At 39.6% G+C, this 18128-nt stretch overlaps 1 protein-coding gene across 1 annotated transcript in view; it reads right to left on the minus strand.

The window, feature by feature from the left end:
- COL3A1 (collagen type III alpha 1 chain) overlaps window positions 1-18128 on the minus strand; it is an 84612-nt gene that overhangs the window by 55999 nt on the left and 10485 nt on the right. Inside the window, exon 2 of the mRNA XM_087707997.1 lies at window positions 282-484. Within this exon, the coding sequence (XP_087564123.1) occupies window positions 282-484 (203 nt within the window). The remainder of the gene's footprint in view (window positions 1-281; window positions 485-18128) is intronic.

An 18128-nucleotide genomic window follows, 5' to 3' on the forward strand; every position in this document is an offset into this window, starting at 1 on the left:
TTTGAGCAATACTTTGCCTTGGATTCTGATTTGATTTTGGATGTTATTTGGAACTCTGACATTCAAAAGAGAACCAAAATATTTAGGGCCGCGAAGCTCAAAAACAATAGCACTCTGCTTCTGCATGATTTTGTTCAAGCCCCAAAGATTTTACTCTTAAAGTTGAGCAAATCTTGTGAAATGAAGAACATGGAACCCCTCTTACATCTAAGCGCTGAGGCAGAATGGATGCAGATATGAAACCGTGTGAAAACACAAGTAAAGCCGAAGGTGAAACTTACATTAAATTCTGTTGGTGGACAAATAGCGCAGCATTCTCCAAATGGAATCTCTGGATTTGTGCAAGGTAACTCTTTATCTTCACAAACGATATCATCACAAAGAACAGATCCTGAGTCACACACGCAAATTTGACATGGTTCTGGTTTCCACACGTCTCGGTCAGAATACAGTTGGCCAAGGTGGCTGCATGCTCCTAAAACAGCTAGGAAAAAAAATAGACAGGAGAAGGGGAAAAAAAGGAAGAAAGAGGAAACATTAATTCCTTGGATTTCACTACATTGATCAAATTAAAAAATAACAGCGAGCACTAACAAAAGCAAATTATAATTATGACTTTGCTAAACCCTCTGTTTATAATGTGTTCAACATGTCAGTCCTTGAGAATAAAATTGTCGTTTATAATGCTCAAGCTGGTGGCAGCTCCTGGCTGACCCTGGGTTTGGAAGAAGAAATAGGCCTGGGCCTAGTTAGTACTTGGAAGATAGACCACTAGAGAATGCCAGAGCTGAGGGATACACTGGGGAATACAAAAAGGAGTTGGAAGTAGGCAAAGGCAAATCATGTCTACAACATTGCCAAGAAAACTACATGAGCATGTATGAAATCACCAAGAATTCAGCTTGATTCTATGGAGACTTTATGAGTCATTGCTGTGAGAGCCAGCCAGGCTCCCTAGCATTAAATCAACTCCTAGAGAAGACACGGGTTTGTCTAGAGCTAGACTTGTTCATGTTATTGTGCGCCTTTATGAGAGTGACACTCATAACTTTTGTGTATTGTGAGGGAAGACGCAGGAGCCATGGATCAGAGAGAAAGATGTTTATTAGAAGATGACAGCGATTCAGACTCTGTTTCAACTGACACGGTATTTATACTCTCAGGCACAAGCAACTGTCATTAACTGTCACTTTATTACCCAATCACAGGCTGTGCTGTGTCCAGCCAATAAGGGCGCAGCACAGGCTGTTGCTGGGTATACAATAATAACATTTAGCTCAATTTGGCCAGATCATTCAAGATTCACACCACCCAATGTTGTTCTGTCAGTTAGATGGGTAGTCTCAAAATTAGATAGATAGATGATGATAGGTGATAGGTAGGTAGGTAGGTAGGTAGGTAGGTAGGTAGGTAGGTAGGTAGGGAGAGAGAGAGAGAGAGAGAGAGAGAGAGAGAGAGAGAGAGAGAGAGAGAGAGAGAGAGAGAGAGAGAGAGAGAGAGAGAGAGAGAGAGAGATCACTTGTCAAGGGTAGGAAGAATGACAGTGTCACCTTCAGTGCGGGGATGGGTTCCAGCAGGCATTACTTCTGGTTCACTCATGTGCATGCTGTGCACACTGCATGTGCACATGCAGTGCAATTAAAAGTGTTCTGCGTATGCGCAAAACTGAAAAACAAGATGGCAGAACCGGTTCGGGGGTGTGTCAGGCCTGGATCACTGACGGTTTCAGCAACCCAGGTCACCAAACCACTGCTTCAGTGTCTGAGATCCAGGGAGCATCTCATTATCAAGAAACTACCCCATGGCAATCTTTTGCTCCTTCACATGTTTAGAGAAAGTTATAAATGAAATCTATTCCCCCCTACAAATTCATTTAGGAATACATTTATTCTTCTAACGACATTTATGAAAAGGAACAAAACATTCTATTCTGAGCATCTTTGGAAAGAAAAAAAATCTGGGTTTTTTGGCTCCAGAGTTATTATGATTGTCATTTCTGTATTGTAGAATATTAAGCCCATCTCATTATGCTCACTTGCTCAGTCCTTATGTATGATGGAGAAAATGTAATATGGCTTGCGCTTTCAAAGCATACTATAAATAAATCCTGCTGTGGTCTTGGAGTCATACTTTATCAACAAAAGAGTAGTTTTTCTGCCTTATGTATGTATTCATTTGCTGGATGTGCTGCTCCAATCTATGTAACTGATTCTGAGTGGCCTATAAAACCTTGTTTAAATTATAGTTACAATGAACTTCACACAAAAGGAATACGAAAGGAATAATCAATGGCCAAAAGTGTAGTGTTATTGGGTGGGTGTGTGCTCTTTCCAGCAATTCTAATTTCCCTCACCCTTTCCCCCCACAAAAAATATCTTTGGGACAGCAAAGTTCTAACGTGAATATCAATAGGAATTTGTGAATATCAATAGGGAGGGAGCTTGTCTACTCTGATGGTGTGAGTGGAGTTGGTTGGGATCCTCCTCCCCAAAAATGAAAACCATCTGAGAAGGTTTATCTCTGAATCACCACAGATGAACTTTCCTCAGAAACAGGTGGAAATTCATCATTTTGTGATAGCCATTTCATTCATTCATTCATTCATTCATTCATTCATTCATTCATTCATTCATTCATTCAATTTCTATAGCTGCCCAACTCAATTATGTGACTCTGGGCAGCTTTCTAAAATTATTAAACAATTAAAACAATTTAAAAACATGAAAACCATAAAAACATCCACAAAATATATAAACTTTATCTGTGGTGGATTGCAATGGCTGCCTCATCACTCGCTTTGCCTGCTCTTTGCTGCTAGAAATGATCAGACAATAAAGCTATTATACAGGTGGGAAGATCAAATATCAAAAAATGATATTTTGAATGAATAAAGATCAAAATAGCTTTGCCTGGGAAAAGCTATGAGTACTGACCCACATGCATACATACAGATTTTTAACACTATTACTTTAATACCTTTATACAGAAATGGTGCAATCTTGTGTATGACCCTTCAGGAAAGACTAGAGGCTTTCAGTTCAACCATCTGGATGCAAATCATTTTAGTCGTCCCCACATTGTTAAAAATGCTAATAAGAGGGCATGATGGCTCAGTGGTTAAAGAAACTGAACTTGAGATAATAAAATGTCTTAACATTGAAGTGTAGATGTTTACTGAAGAATGTAAGATATATATTGCTCCTGGGAGCACGAAGCCGAGCAAACAAGCCTGAAGATGATGAATGAGACTTCATTGAAACGTCGCCAAGACACTTCCAATTTTACGTGGGAGAAAACCCGAATAACCAAAGACCTATATGGTATGCCCAAATATGGGAGGAACCATACTGCTTCCTTTCTCTGTCTATCGGTTCATCACAAGAGACCATCCAGATAGAAAGGCATTATTTTTAATGTTGCCTTTTTGTTACATTTGTGTTGCATTTGTGCTGATAAATAAATAAAGGGAGACTAGTATAGATCTATTTCAAGCTATTAGCTCTCATCAGCTAGGCATACCCTTAATGGGATTTGAACCTGGGCTGTACAGTAAGGATAAGTAAGGGTGTGGCTAGCTGATGAGAGCTAAATAGCTTGAAATAGATCTATACTAGTCTCTCTTTATTTATTTATCAGCACAAATGCAACATATATATATATATATATATATATATATATATATATATATATATATATATATATATATATATATATATATATATATATATATATATATATATATATATATATCTAATATATCTAATATAACATTTAATTATACTTACATCTGATGTTTACCCTTTATTGTCACTAGAGTTTAACATGGTTAACACATAAGGTCCAAGATTCATATTTAACTTATTCCAAAAAATTTATGATCTTTAAAATAAGAACAACAGATTGATTATGTTTTCTATCACCAGCAAGGGAGAACTAAGAAATTTATGATTACATTCTACTATAGTCCAAGTTATCTGGCAGAGAGGATGTTGAACTTGAACACTTGACCCCAGTCAGGAAATGGCTAAAATAGTCTCACATAACTTCCATTTCTTATTTGTAAAAGGGAATGAGAGAGAGAAAAAATAATAATAGGAGAGAAGAAAAACAAAGAACAGCAAAGCTAAGCTATGAGGAGGACCCTCGGTTGTTGCAGCTCAAAACTACATTGGCTCCCATAACAGAAGTCAATGGAACTCAGTAGATAGTTAAAAGGGGCATGGAAATCAAGGATACTTCCTAAATGCTTATTTAAACATACGTTTCAAATAAGTAACATCCTCCCAAACAAGTTAAGTCCTTTGATCATACAGATATTGCCAGTTCTTTTCATAGTGGTAAGGAAAAAAGTAATGTTACCAGCAGAAGTGGTACTCTGCTGGTTTGCCCCGGTAGCGGCGGTGGCGGGAGGCTCTGCCCACTCGTCCAGATGTCATTATGGACACTCTGCGCATGTGCAGAAGCAACGTGTGCAAGCGCTCCCAGTTCCAAACTGGTAGGGACGGTAAGAGGAAACCATGTCTGCTTACCAGACTTGATCTATATAAAATCCAGACAACTGTCAGATGATGGCAGTAGATACATAAAACTCTAATTCTAGGGGCTATTAGTCTTATATAGAGCCTAAATGTAAAAGCTTTAGGAATGTTGCTGTAAGAAACTCTTGGAAGAATCAGATCTTCAGACTCAGAGAATGTATTTATTTCTGCGAACGGAAAATAAAAATTACCGTTACTGAAAAAGAAGGAATCCAATAATGTTTCATGTCATTCTCTTACTGCCCAGGAGGTGGCACTATTGACTAGATAGAAAATAACATTGTAGAAACATCTGGTTGTGATGACTTACAGCTTTGCTTCAAACAGGCTGGAGATTGTTAAATTAGTTAAGAACTAAACTGGAAGTGCTGACCTACAAATCTTTGAAACTTTTGGAAAAAGTAACATATTGAGTACTTTTTTCCAGGAAAATCTTCCATGTTGGTTTTCTTGCCAACTGAAAAAAAGGCTGCTAGGTTAAAATTTTGTGTTGATTCATTGTAATGTAATGGCCTGACTATTGTATATCTACAGTTCTTTGCTGGGTACCACTAAGCTAACCAAGTTTTTAAAAACAATGGGTAGTCAATCCTGCAACCTGAGTTTCCTGTTTCCAGACTTGTGGCTGCAAGGATGAAAGAAGAACATTACAATTAAAGAATAGCTTATTTTGTTTTCCATTGTTAAGAAGAGGGTAGCGACTTCAAAGTGTACTCAGATAAGAGGAAATTACTTTGTGTTTAATGGCTACTTTATTATGCAATCATGGAAGAAGGACTAAATCAGAGGATGATAAATTCTGTGAGTAATGGTTGTTGGATCCGAAATCTGGAAATTCTTCAGGTTGTAAAACAGAGGTGTTATTCAGCAGGTTCTGACCAGTTCTGGAGAAACAGTAGTGGAAATTTTGAGTAGTTTGGAGAACTGGTAAATACCACCTCTGACTGCCCCTGCCCACATCTTAACTTTAACTTTTAATAGATTTATATGCCGCCCAATCCCGTAGGACTCCGGGCGGCTTACAGATAAAGTTAATATAAAGAGTTAAAAATAAAGAACAATTTAAAAAGAAACAATTTAAAAACAAGACACCATACACTCAATCTATTCTCTGCCCCCCCCCCCCAGTCCCCGCTGATCGGGAGGCAATGGGGATTTTGCAGTAACCTTCCCCTGACACCCCCCCCCCAAGCCACACTCACCAAGCCATGCCATGCCATGCCCACCAAGCCACGCCTATAGAACGGGTAGTAATTTTTTTTGAACCCCCACCACTGTTATAAAGGTGAATCATGAGAGATGAAGAACTCTTCTCATTAACTACACATTTCCCTTCTCATTAACCATGTTGGTGGGCTTCTAGAAGTTGCAGATCAGCAACATCTGGATGGCCATCTAAGCTTTCTACTTGAGACTGATTTAGTAATTCCCAGAGGGAGTGAAGGAAGGAACCAGGAGCCTAACTGGTGAAGGGTTCTTCTTGCAGGCTTGATTTATCAACCATGATTACGGCACAGTATAAGGGAAAAGGACAGTCCCATGCATTTGGGTAGGGTGATTGGGGGAGCTGATAATAAAATGTGCATTATCTTTGGGAAAATCCATCCTCTTTGTGCTTGTATCCCCATATCATACAAGAATGAGGGGTAGAACTTGCATCATAATATCATGCCACTCATTTTGCATCATCATAGGTTATACAAGTCACCTAGGAAGGGAAGTATAAATATCGGCAAAAGAAATAAAAAAACCATTGTCCATAAACCAATGCAGAGTCTACTATATTTATACTCATTTATCTCAGGATAATAATTTCCAGTTTGAGGGCTGGAATAGGGCCTTTGTGTGCTCTAACTTGGAAAATTCAAGGAAATCAAGGATGGGTGGCTTTATTCCTGGCATACAGCGTATCACCCAAGTTGTTGTATATAATTTTCTTTTTAAATAATGATGAGAATTGCTTGCCAGCCTTTGTATAAATAAATTATATGTTATTGAACATCTGGAAGACATTTCACAAAACATAAAGAAGGGGAAGGGATTTTTTTTATTTTTAGTATCCGAAGAATTATGTAGCATATTAAAATTTCATTTCCTAAGTTTTCAGAATTTAATGACCGTTTTCTCCAGGGAAGGCTTGCTTGTCCTTACCTCAAACCGAAGAAAATCTGACCTGAAGTTCTGCTTTCCTGCCTGATGAGTAATGTTTGATGCAGTGCCAACGTGTTTATGCATGCCACAAAAGGAACTTTACAGTGTGACAAAATATTTATAGCGTGACAGAGCGATGTTTGTTTTTGAAAAACCACATTTTAGCCTTGTTCATTAATGAAACAACAAGGAACAAAAGGAAGAGAGAAAGCTATATATTTTTTTCTTACAAGGATGCTGTTGAATATCAGATTTTCTCCTTCTCAAAAACAGAGATGCCCAATTAGATCATTCCCCCATTGTGAAATGGGTTGAATGTCCATCTTACCAGGTAGATCAGACAGGAAACAGGACCAGATAAACTATTTCTACTTTATTGTAGGGTGACATGAACAGAATCTTACAACAGAATCTTACAGATGGCTGCTTCTGAGCCTCTTGTTTTTCCCATTGTGTAGGTGTGGTCTATAGTGTTTCTTATCTGACCATTTCCTAGGCAGCATCTCTTCACTCCGTTTCCCAGTTTTTTCCCAAATACCATCACATTGAGCTAGAGGGAAGTGACTGGAGCAAAATCAATTGGACAATTTCAAGCAGAGAAAGCACACATCTGCTTTACAGTCCTCTATCTGAAGCCTTGTCCAGTTCAATCTAGGTTAAAGATTAAAAACAATAAGATGGAAAATCAGAGTCTGGAAGCTTCCCATTAAAAGGGAGTTTCTGGGGAGCAGCCAAAGAGGCTGACAGGCTCCTTATCTATGAGGGGATTTCCATTTAAGGTAAACTGCAATTACTCATAGATTTGCTTATGTCTGTTTGGGAGCTAGAGTACCTACCAACTTCTGGGCTTTGCAGAAACAAGACAATTGAAGAAATGAGTAGCAACAACTGTAATATCAGAAGGAAGGATCAGGCAAATGAAGGACTTATGAAATATGAAACTGATGAGAACAGATACTAGATTTGATCTTAGCCAAAAGGCAAGGGTGCATCAAGTCTTGGAAGGTCACATATTGATCACTATTGATCACAGTCTCCTTCAATGTTTTTTTTTTCCTTTTGGAAAGAAAAATGGAAGTGATTTGGACAAATTCTGGAGGAAAATATACTGCCTCATCAAATACTTCTCTGTGTAGTACAGTAGCTAGACAGAATTCTGGGTAGAGTTGAAGGTGCTAGTAGACACCTCTAAAGGCTAAAGGCTTGGAGATCTTCAACTCTTCTCTGGTTGAACCTGTCTGTCTGATATGAGGTGGGAAATACATATTAAAAGTTCCCCATTCAAGGTAATTCTGTCCACAGTTGAACCACACTTGAAAAAGGCATCTGTGATGCCTTTTTGTGGAATAGCTTCTCTACTGGTATTTGAACTGCCCAACTTTTTCTTGGTTTCCAAGAAATCATAAAGCTGCAGCTTTCTAGGACAACATTTGGAGACAATGAAGATTAGTGGGTCCTGAAATAATTAGGGGCTGTGATTTTTAGTATGTGTTTTGTTGCTTGTTATAGTCAGAGCTATTTGGAATTGAGTGGCATACTTAAATAAGTATGTTTTCTTTGGCAAACACCAAATGTTATTTTATGTACCATATGTGAGGTAGGAGGACTTGTAAATTAGCAGACTTGTGTGGACAGAGGAATCTTATAGTTTTGGGATATCTGGAAACTATCTCAAATTTCCCCATGAATTTATTTCAGTTGCCACCGAATCTTGGAAGTGGTTTATGTGTATATTATTAATGGAAGGATTTATAATGTATAAAGCAAGATGACAGATTAAAATATATGCCTCTGCAGACATATTTGCCGCATAAGACCTATGTTAGTTATTATGGCAATGTTTACAAGTAAAACTGATGCATTTGTTCCATATTAAGAGTCAAAATAGAGCAGTGCATACTCTCAAAATGAACTCACTGAGTTGCTGAGCCAAAATATAGAGTGTTTTCAATTTGGGGGCAGTTAGGTAAGTGCTGAGTGCAGGAAACTGGAAACATTTTGTTCATGCTGACTTAGGACGAGACATGAAGCAGTATTATCACAAGAAGATGACAAACAGATGCCTCTTTACCATTCTATAGGTAACTTACACATGATGGGATTTTTTCATCCTTCTGAGCTGCCAACAGATAAGTGGAAGTGATAGCTAGCAAATGAGAAATTTTAGACACAAAGAATCCAGCAAATCACAGTAGCTGTCAGAAAACAGGCAAGAAGCTATTCTCATTTTACTGAACTTAACAGATAAACGTTGGCTGGGCAATGTGGAATCTCTTTTGACACCCACCAGATGTTCTCCTGTCTGGTTTCAATTTGTATTTCCTAGAATCTTTTAGTTTTTCCCCCCCTAAAAGGTAGAGAAACTAGGCCTTCTGTCAGGGTAATGATGATTTAATAGCTGACCAGCTGCTGTAAGGCTGTAAACTGAAATGATGACATGAGGATGAGTCAGGAGGGTTACTGCCACTTTAAGAAGCTGTATATCTAAGAGAGGCTATGTGAAGGTGTCTCTCTCTCTCTCCTCTCATTCTATTTCCATTGTGGTTCCCCATGTAGAATTGAAGATTTGCCTAACACATGTATATATGTACAAGTCTTGTATAATTGCCACTGTTTGAAAGACAGAACCTCTGTGTACTGTATTTTGCTCCTGGATTATCTCAAAATATCTTAGTCATACTGTGTGCATACTGACACTTTCCAAAGGGAACCACAAGTTCTAGTATTGTTTAGAACCATTGTTGATACCTTGGTTGGGGGTAGAACCTCTTGGAAAGCTGAAGAGAGCATAACAGGCCAAGGCAGAATGGAAGTTCACATCACCATTTTGCTTTCTGGTAAGTAGAAATGTTATAGCTGGCCCATCACTTTAGTTTAACTGTGGTAGTTAAAATTAAAAAGAGGTGGGAGAATACATGACTAATATTATTCCCTATGCACAGACTGTATGTTGATGGAATCCCCTAGTATCTAGAAAGAGAGGAGCAAGGATCAAACAGATGCTGCAATGTTGCAGTGTTAATTCTGCCACCATATACTTGTGTACGTCATCCTCTGATCCATCTTAATTTTCTTCCTTGGACATTTACAAAGTCCCATATCCCATTTTAAAAAATAGATTGATACAATTATGTCTAACACTTGTGACATCAGGTGAGTGGGAAGAACAATCAGGGATTAACTTTACCTAATATCTTTATCGAATTATCTCTCTTTCCTTCATTGCCAAGATGAATCATGATTTGTCAGAAATACATGCAATCTAATTAATGAAGCAAAAACCTTTAATGATTAAATCTCAAATTTTAAATCTTTTTTTAAAAAATATTTTAAATGGCCTGAGATTAAGAACTAATGGCATAGCAACAACAAAACTTTCAGTGGATCATTTTTGCTAGAATGAAGGCACAAGTTTAGAATAGTAGGCGACTATCCCATCTGCAACCCATCCCCCCAACCTGATGCTGATTAGATTAATCAATATTCTTAAGGCCCATGTGTGAGAATCAATGGTCAATTAATGTATGAAAGTAGAGTAAATGCTTATTTAAGACCTGCTTCAAATGTTTGGCTTTGGACTGCTCTAACTTTGTTAATATAATTGGTAGGCTGATCAAAATGAGATACATAATATCCAGTGGTGGGTTCTGGCAGAGACTCAGGGATGCACCACACGTGCGCATGTGCGGTACAACTGCGGTTCAGGGGCGTGGCAGCCCTGGGTCACTGCCGGTTCCAGTTGATGGGCAACCCACCATTGATAATATCTCCTCTTTCTCTTGAGAGCAAGCAACAGAATTTCATTTTTAATGTGAGCCAGTGTGACAATAAAAGTTATCTTACCCTACCCTACCTTACTTTTCCTTGCCTTGCCTTGCCCTACCTTACCTTATTTTACACAATTAATAGATAGCTCAGAAATAGATAGCACAATCTAGAATGCAATGATAGCCAGTAATTTAGATAAGAATTACAAAGGTTCTTAGTCCTAACATCTCTAAAGTTACACCGGGGATCAGGAATCACATATCTCTACGTAGTTGCTGGAAGTCGGGCAGCATGCAAATATGATAAAGAAATAATTAAATAAATATTATAAACCAGTGACAATGGGACCAATAGTGGATCTTGTCCTCATGGGAATCTTCATATAGAACAGTAGTTCCCAAACTTGGCAACTTTAAGACTGGTGGACTTCAACTCCCAGAATTCTCTAGCCAGCTGGCTGGAGAATTCTGGGAGTTGAAGTCCACCAGTCTTAAAGTTGCCAAGTTTGGGAACCACTGATATAGAATATGATTGGCAGTTGCAACATACAGGAGGTTGGACCAATTAGCCTTTGATTTAACTCAAAAGGCTGTTAGATGTACTATTCATGGTTAGATATATGTCAGTTTAGTAAGGTTTGCTGAGATTAAGGTTCCACATTCCTAGAGAAATCTTCAGAGGATAGAACCTGGGAGCTTGGCAGGGTTCAGTATGAAATTATACCTATGATTTCTGAGAAGGAAATCTCATCCTTTAGGAATCACTGTAGAGTGTCTGCAAGATTTCTAATAAAGCATTTTACATCTCTGAGATTTTTCCTGGCATTTTCCCCACAGCTGGACATCATTCTTTCCATTATGGCCTAACCCATTATGCCGGCATATCAGAGTTCAAACAAATCCTGGCACTTGGATTTCTGCCTAACACTTGGATAAACATGTTCAACTGGAAATTCTGTTGATTCCAGTGAAATTTGCTTTCATGTGGAGAGTAATGGTTTCACCCCCCCGCCCCAAGCATGGTTGACTGAAAACTTCTGATTCTGGTTTATCATGAATCATGTGTCAATTTAAGAATAACACAATCATGATACAGAATCTGTTTGTTTTATTTTGTTAGTAAAAAGATTTTTTTTTACTTAGCACTGGACTGGTCCAAAGGTAAAGAAGAACAAATGCATTAAATAACTGAATCATTGAAGAAACACTTTCCTCTGATCAATATGTAAAAATGAAAGTAATGAACAGTTTAATCTTAACACTACATTTGTTCTTCACTTATCTTAGTTAATGGGCATTGTTCCAAATTCATTTTATTTTAATGGACATTATTTCCAAATTTCTTCATAAGTAAGATTAGATCTTTCTTGTTTGGGGAACAATTCATTAAGTATTGGTGCCAGAAACCTGTTCTATGCACGTTGCAAATGATGCTTTCAGTGACATATATCTAAAAAAAACTGTTTCTCTGCTATGCAGCTCTGGGCTTGATTTATTAGTTAGACTAAATATGAGCGACACCAATTTTCTAGTAGGCTGCTCACAGAACTGTATTCTTTTCAACTCTCATGCTGCTGAGCTCCATGCTTGTAAAAGCAAATGAAATAATTGGTGCTTAGGAAAAATTTGAAAGGCTAATGGCATAAAAAGGAAATTTGTCTTTTATGGGAAAGAAAGAAAAAGGTGACCCTTTTTGGCTTTTTATCCAAAAGTATATTTAATATCAACATACATTTTATAGTGATTAGAGTGGTGTCCAAGTTCCAACAAAACTGTCTGAGAGCACAAGAGCATGCAGAACTATTCGAATTTTCCATGGGTAAAGTTCAAGTCAGAGGTCTATGGAGATTCCCTGTCCTCCAGGCCATGGTTTTCCCAAAGGTGTTTTTCTTTTTCAAGAGGCGACTGGACTTTCTGTTTTTTTTTCTTTCCTTGTCTAAGTTGTAAGGTAGAAAATTTGCCTTTTTGACGTTCTCGTAGTTCTGCTGGGGGTTCGTAGGGGTTTGAGAGAACCTCTAGTTAAGGTTCTGTGCAGGTCAGACAATTCCCAAATCCCACTCCTGGATGGTCCTGCCCACCCCACCCTACCCCTCCCAGGAGTCCCCACGTGGCCCATTTTGGATGCAGGTAAATGCAGGGCGTGTGCAGAGGCTTAGGGAGAGCAAAAAACTTTCCAGAAGTTCGGAATGGCTGGGAACAGGCTCATTTCTAGACTTCAGAGGGCCTCTGGAGGCTGGGGAAGCTGTTTTCATCCTCCCAGAGGCTCAAAGAAAGCCTTCAGTGCCTGGGGAGGGCATAACCCCCCCATGGTGCAGGAGGCTGACTAGGCCACACCCACCATGGCCACACAGCAACCGGGCGGAGAACCCCTTGCTAAAATTTTTGAAACCCACTTCTAGGTAGAAGTAATTTCAGCTCTTGGAACATGTGTTTGCACAACCTCAATTTCAAAACCAGAAAGTCCAGTTGCCTCTTGGTGAAAGAAAGCACCTTCAGTTCAAGTCCTCCAAAAAAGAGGAACAACTTTCACTATTTTCTACTGCTCCCCATCATCTAAGTTAATGTTCCACAGGTCCACTGGAACAGCCTTCCAGGAAAGGTGGGCAAAATCCAGGGGTGGGTTTCTCACCCCATTCCAACCGGTTTGGTTGGAACGGGGCCGGTGGCGTCCTCGTGCATGCGTGCGGTGCACGCATGCGTACTAGCGTCTGTGCGATGCTCCAGCTGCTCCTGGAGGATCGCGCAGGCGCTGTATGCGTCCTGCGCATGCGTGGAAGCGCAGAACTCGTCAAAACCGGGTAAGGACTGCGGGCGGGCGGGTGGGCCCTTTGCCATTCCCAGAAGTTACTTACTTCCGGGTTCGCCGACCAACCGGTTCGCAGGGACCGCTGCGAACCAGTTGAAACCCACCCCTGGCGAAATCTGTAAAAATATCTCCTCCCTACAATCGGTTACATTGAGGAAGCTTAGACCTTCTGCAAGTAGAAAGGAGTAGTCCCTCTACTCTATGGCTTAAGTCAAGGAATGTGTATCACGCAAATGAGACAATTACATTTCTCAGCTTTCCCCCAACGCTTCAAGCAACTGCAACCAGCATTGAAGGGGAGTGATGTAGGGGGTAAAGGTGGATTATTTCCTAATCAATGTGCTTTTGAAGTGCACCTAAGGAGGGATCTCTCCAGGTGAACAGGAGCCTAATTCTGTAAACAATGGTTCTCTTCTCCTGAAGAAACAAGTGTAGCTAATAGAACACATCTACACCCTGCTGTAGCAGTGCAAATCTGGCATTTATATGCATTTCCAATATGTGAAAGTGGCTTGAATCATCAATCTGTGATCACTAGGACCTGGAGATTCTGATGAATTCTACTGTTTGGAATAAATAGACTCTATTTCAGCACTCCGCGCTTCCAGCCTTATGCTTATTAACTTGTAATTAATCTTGATGTAGTCAAGTAGATGCCCTCACACAACTATGAATTTTTGAAAGTCAGGATAGCATTCATGATTATTTTCTACGCTAAGAAATCAGGAACACATATGCCTTTCAGTTGACACCTGATTGCTTAAAAATTTGACAAATTGATTGGACAAATTGACAGCTGACCATACATTAAGCCAAATGATCATTTTCTACCTGCCTCCACTTTTATGGTTGAGGAAAGCTACAGAAATGTTAGTAGAACACTGCATTAAAGAAGCAGATTTGTAAAAACTAGCAATAAAAGGAGCAAATGCCAGGTAGAGCAACTTTTTAGTGAAATGCACATAAATCAAGATTAAGGTGCATAAGCACATTCAACATTGCTACAGTATTAAGGAAGTTCCTTTAGAAAACAAATTGAGCCCTTTCCTTCATTTGCAAAAGACACAAGAATGATTCAGAATTACTTTAAAAGGTAATAATATTATCCGATGTAGTATAGGTGACTTGATTTGACTTGTGACTGGTTGTTTAACAATCATTTGAAATTACAACCCCTTTCCTTCAAAGCTACTTGTGATCTGGTTCAGTGGTGGGATTCAATTTTTTTTACTACTGTTCTGTGGGCGTGGCTTGGTGGGCGTGGCAGGGGAAGGATAATGTAAAATCTCCATTCCCCCACCCCCCCAAACTCCAGGGGAAGTTTACTGAAAAATTCGCATCCCTGTTGATCATCTGGGACTCGGGAGGCAGAGACTAGATGGGGACTGGGCCAGTCAGAAGTGGTATTTGCCGGTTCTCCAAACTGCTCAAAATGTTCGCTACCGGTTCTCCAGAACCTGCTGAATACCACCTCTGATCTGGTTTCAAAGTTACAGCCACTGCAATATCCCTGTGGTGGTTTACAACTAAACAGGGTTTCTGCAACAGCCCCCATCTATCTCTGACCAATCCCATTGGATCCCCACAGGTCTTGGCCTATTTCCCATCCAGCCACCTAAGGGAGCCTATATTTGGGCAACACCATTGCTACCATTGCAGATACTATGATGGGCAGGCTTCCTTGGATGGCTCAGTAGCTGGATGGGAAGAAAGCCAAGAATGGAGAGTATCACAAGGAGCAGGAAACAGAGCATGGAGTGCCCCAGGCAGTAGGAGAGTCCTTGGGAGGTTCAGGATATCCATTTAATGGCCACATTAGGGAAAGCAGAGGATAGGGGGCTGGACTAGAAGACCTCCAAGATCCATTCCAACTCTATTCTGATTCTTGTTCTAGTGGGCCATGAAGCAAAGCTGTCTCACTTAATCACATGCAATTGTAAAGGATAGCCTCCTAGCCCATATTTAGAGGTAGTTGATCAATGAATGCCAAATCTAGGCGTGACCCGTCAAAACCGCGCTCGACTAAGCCGTGCCTGATTAAACCACGTCGCTGACGTCATCAACAGGGCGACAACAGCCAGCGCGGAGAAAGAAGGGCGCTTTAAATAGCGCTTTGAAAGCAAGCCGATTCAACTTAAGGTAAGGGTTAGGTTTAGGGTTAGGTTTAGGGTTAGGTTTAGGGTTAGGTTTAGGGTTAGGTTAAGGGTTAGGGTTAGGTTTAGGGTTAGGTTAAGGGTTAGGGTTAGGTTTAGGGTTAGGTTAAGAGTTAGGATTAGGTTTAGGGTTAGGTTAAGGGTTAGGTTTAGGGTTAGGTTTAGGGTTAGGTTTAGGGTTAGGTTAAGGGTTAGGTTAAGGGTTAGGTTTAGGGTTAGGTTTAGGATTAGATTTAGGGGGGTTAGGTTTGGTTTAGGGGTTAATTTTAGGTTTAGGGTTTACAGCGTGCTTCTGTCTCCGCGCTGTTGTCGCCCTGTTGATGACATCAGCTACGTGGTTTAGTCAGACGCGGTTTAGTCGAGCGCGGTTTTGTGGTGGAACCAATCTAGGAACAAGTATATATACAAGAAAGCTCAACCCTACATTTGTGCTTGGAAATTCCCCAGGAATATTTTATGATCATTGCTCGAACCAAAATCTTGGATTAAATGAGATTGTGTTCAGTGCAGTGTTTTTATGGTTTGCATTGCATGCTGGCTGGCAGCCCATGTGATGGAAAACACTCCTTCTTCCCCCTGAGCAATGTCTAAATCTTCTATGGGGCTGCTCCAGAAATACATTTGGGGGAATTTCTTCAGAAGTACAGAGGAAAGAAGGGTTGGAAGAAAGTTCCTGGTGTAATGTGGGATATATCTTTCCAAGATATATATTAAAGATGTTTCTTTAATCGATTTATGTCTTTCCAATTTGAGGCTCCAGAAACTCAAATCTGAAGGCTCAAGTAAGAAATATGACCTGCTTAATGTCTGGTTTGGCCAGATATATATTTCCAGTCAGCAGGAAAAACTATGAGAAAAATAGAGTATGGAAATGGTATTTTTCTCTGCCAAGAAGAAAAAAATCTACACATGTTTATGGAATGGAGTTTTATGGAGTTGTTCTACTTTAGTCATATAATCTATTGCCTCTATCTCGATATCTTCAGATAAGAAAGAAATTCATTTCTGGTCTATCTCAGTTTGTTGCCAGTAGTAACTTTATCAGTAACCCAAGACTAATTCTGGCTAATTTTTAAATGATCCTAATGATTCCCAAATGTATAAGTCAATGAAAAAACCCAGGTAACCATTTCTGGTATGTAATAAAGCAATCTAAAATTATTGATTACAAAATAAAATGAAGGATATAGACATTTTCTGATTTCTGACACATTCTCCGACCCATAAACCTTCACATATTTATTATGGCATCCATTAATGGAGAACTAAAGGAAAGTGAATGCTGTGAGGAAAGTAGGATTAGAATGTAAATAATACATTGCTGGCCAATCAGGAAAAAAAAGCTACTTTATATGAACTAGCTCCCACAGCTACATTCCGGGGCCTTTTATCATGGCTCTTAGGGCTATCCAAAACATTGAAGAAAGGTATTTTGCAAAATATATTAGGGGAGTGAAGGATCACTTTTCAAAGCATTAAAATAGCGCCATCCTTTTGTGGGGTTATAGGGCTGTTTTGGAAGCTGATCTCAGTTGCCTGGCCTATGCATGAGTGCACACGGTGTCTTAACTTGGCTTCTGGTCCAAGTGGAAATATTGCAGATCTATTTGGCCTCACAGTCCAGTACTTTTATCTCCAAGTAAGAGACCTTTATTAGGATCCCAGACTACCTGCCTCTAAAACCAGAATTTGCAAGATTCAAACCTGGAATCTTCTGCACACAGATATCCTGCTCCACTAACCTATGTTGCTTTCCTGAAAGAGGAGATGCACTTTTTTAAATTCTCCCCATTAGCATCACCACACCTTGACCCTGATAGTACTAGCTGGGAAAGTAATCCAAACACTTTCCTTAACAATTTCTCCATTGCATTCAATGCTGTTGAGAATAACATGGTATAGTTTGTTCACTGTCCACTTGTCCATTACCCTAAACCTTCACTCCTTCACTCCCCTAATATATTTTGCAAAATATCTTTCTTCAATGTTTTGGATAGCCCTAAGAGCCATGACATACCACAACAAGGACATCAAAGAAACCACATTGAATCCCATTTAATATATCATGGCACTTCATGACTTCCACAATTAAATGGCTCAAATGTTGCACTGAAGTCTCTTGCCAAAACTTTCCATATTCAGACCTATTCTTTAAGTTTTCTTTTCACAGTCAAGAACCTACGCATCTCTCTCAAGTCATGAACAGTTCATGCCTTCTCAACATCCTGGATCAGCCTTCTCTGTTGGTTCTTAGGGTTGGTCCTCAATTGATCAGGAACAATTCATGATCATTAGAAACTCGACAACATAGAGATGAAAGATATACAGTAGAAAGATTTATGTATTAATAACACAAATCTAAAAAAAAATGTTTAGCCATATAAAACATGGTTTTCTATTGAGTTTGGGTTGTATTTGAATGTAATATGGGAATAAATTGTTTGGACACTCAGCACTCAAACACAGAAATCAGTGGTGGGATTCAAATTTTTTTTACTACTGGTTCTGTGGGTATGGATTGGTGGGCGTGGCAGGGGAAGGATACTGTAAAATCTCCACTCCCTCCCTATTCCAGGGGAAGGTTACTGAAAAATCCCCATTCCCTCCTGATCAGCTGGGACTTGGGAGGCAGAGAATAGATGGGGTCCAGTCAGAGGTGGTATTTACTGGTTCTCTGAACTACTCAAAATTTCCACTACTGGTTCTCCAGAAC

The sequence above is a fragment of the Thamnophis sirtalis genome, unplaced genomic scaffold, assembly GCF_051295495.1.
Source record: "Thamnophis sirtalis isolate CommonGarterSnake01/CBP01778 unplaced genomic scaffold, rThaSir2_p1.2 scaffold_1, whole genome shotgun sequence".
Classification (NCBI taxonomy): domain Eukaryota; kingdom Metazoa; phylum Chordata; class Lepidosauria; order Squamata; family Natricidae; genus Thamnophis; species Thamnophis sirtalis.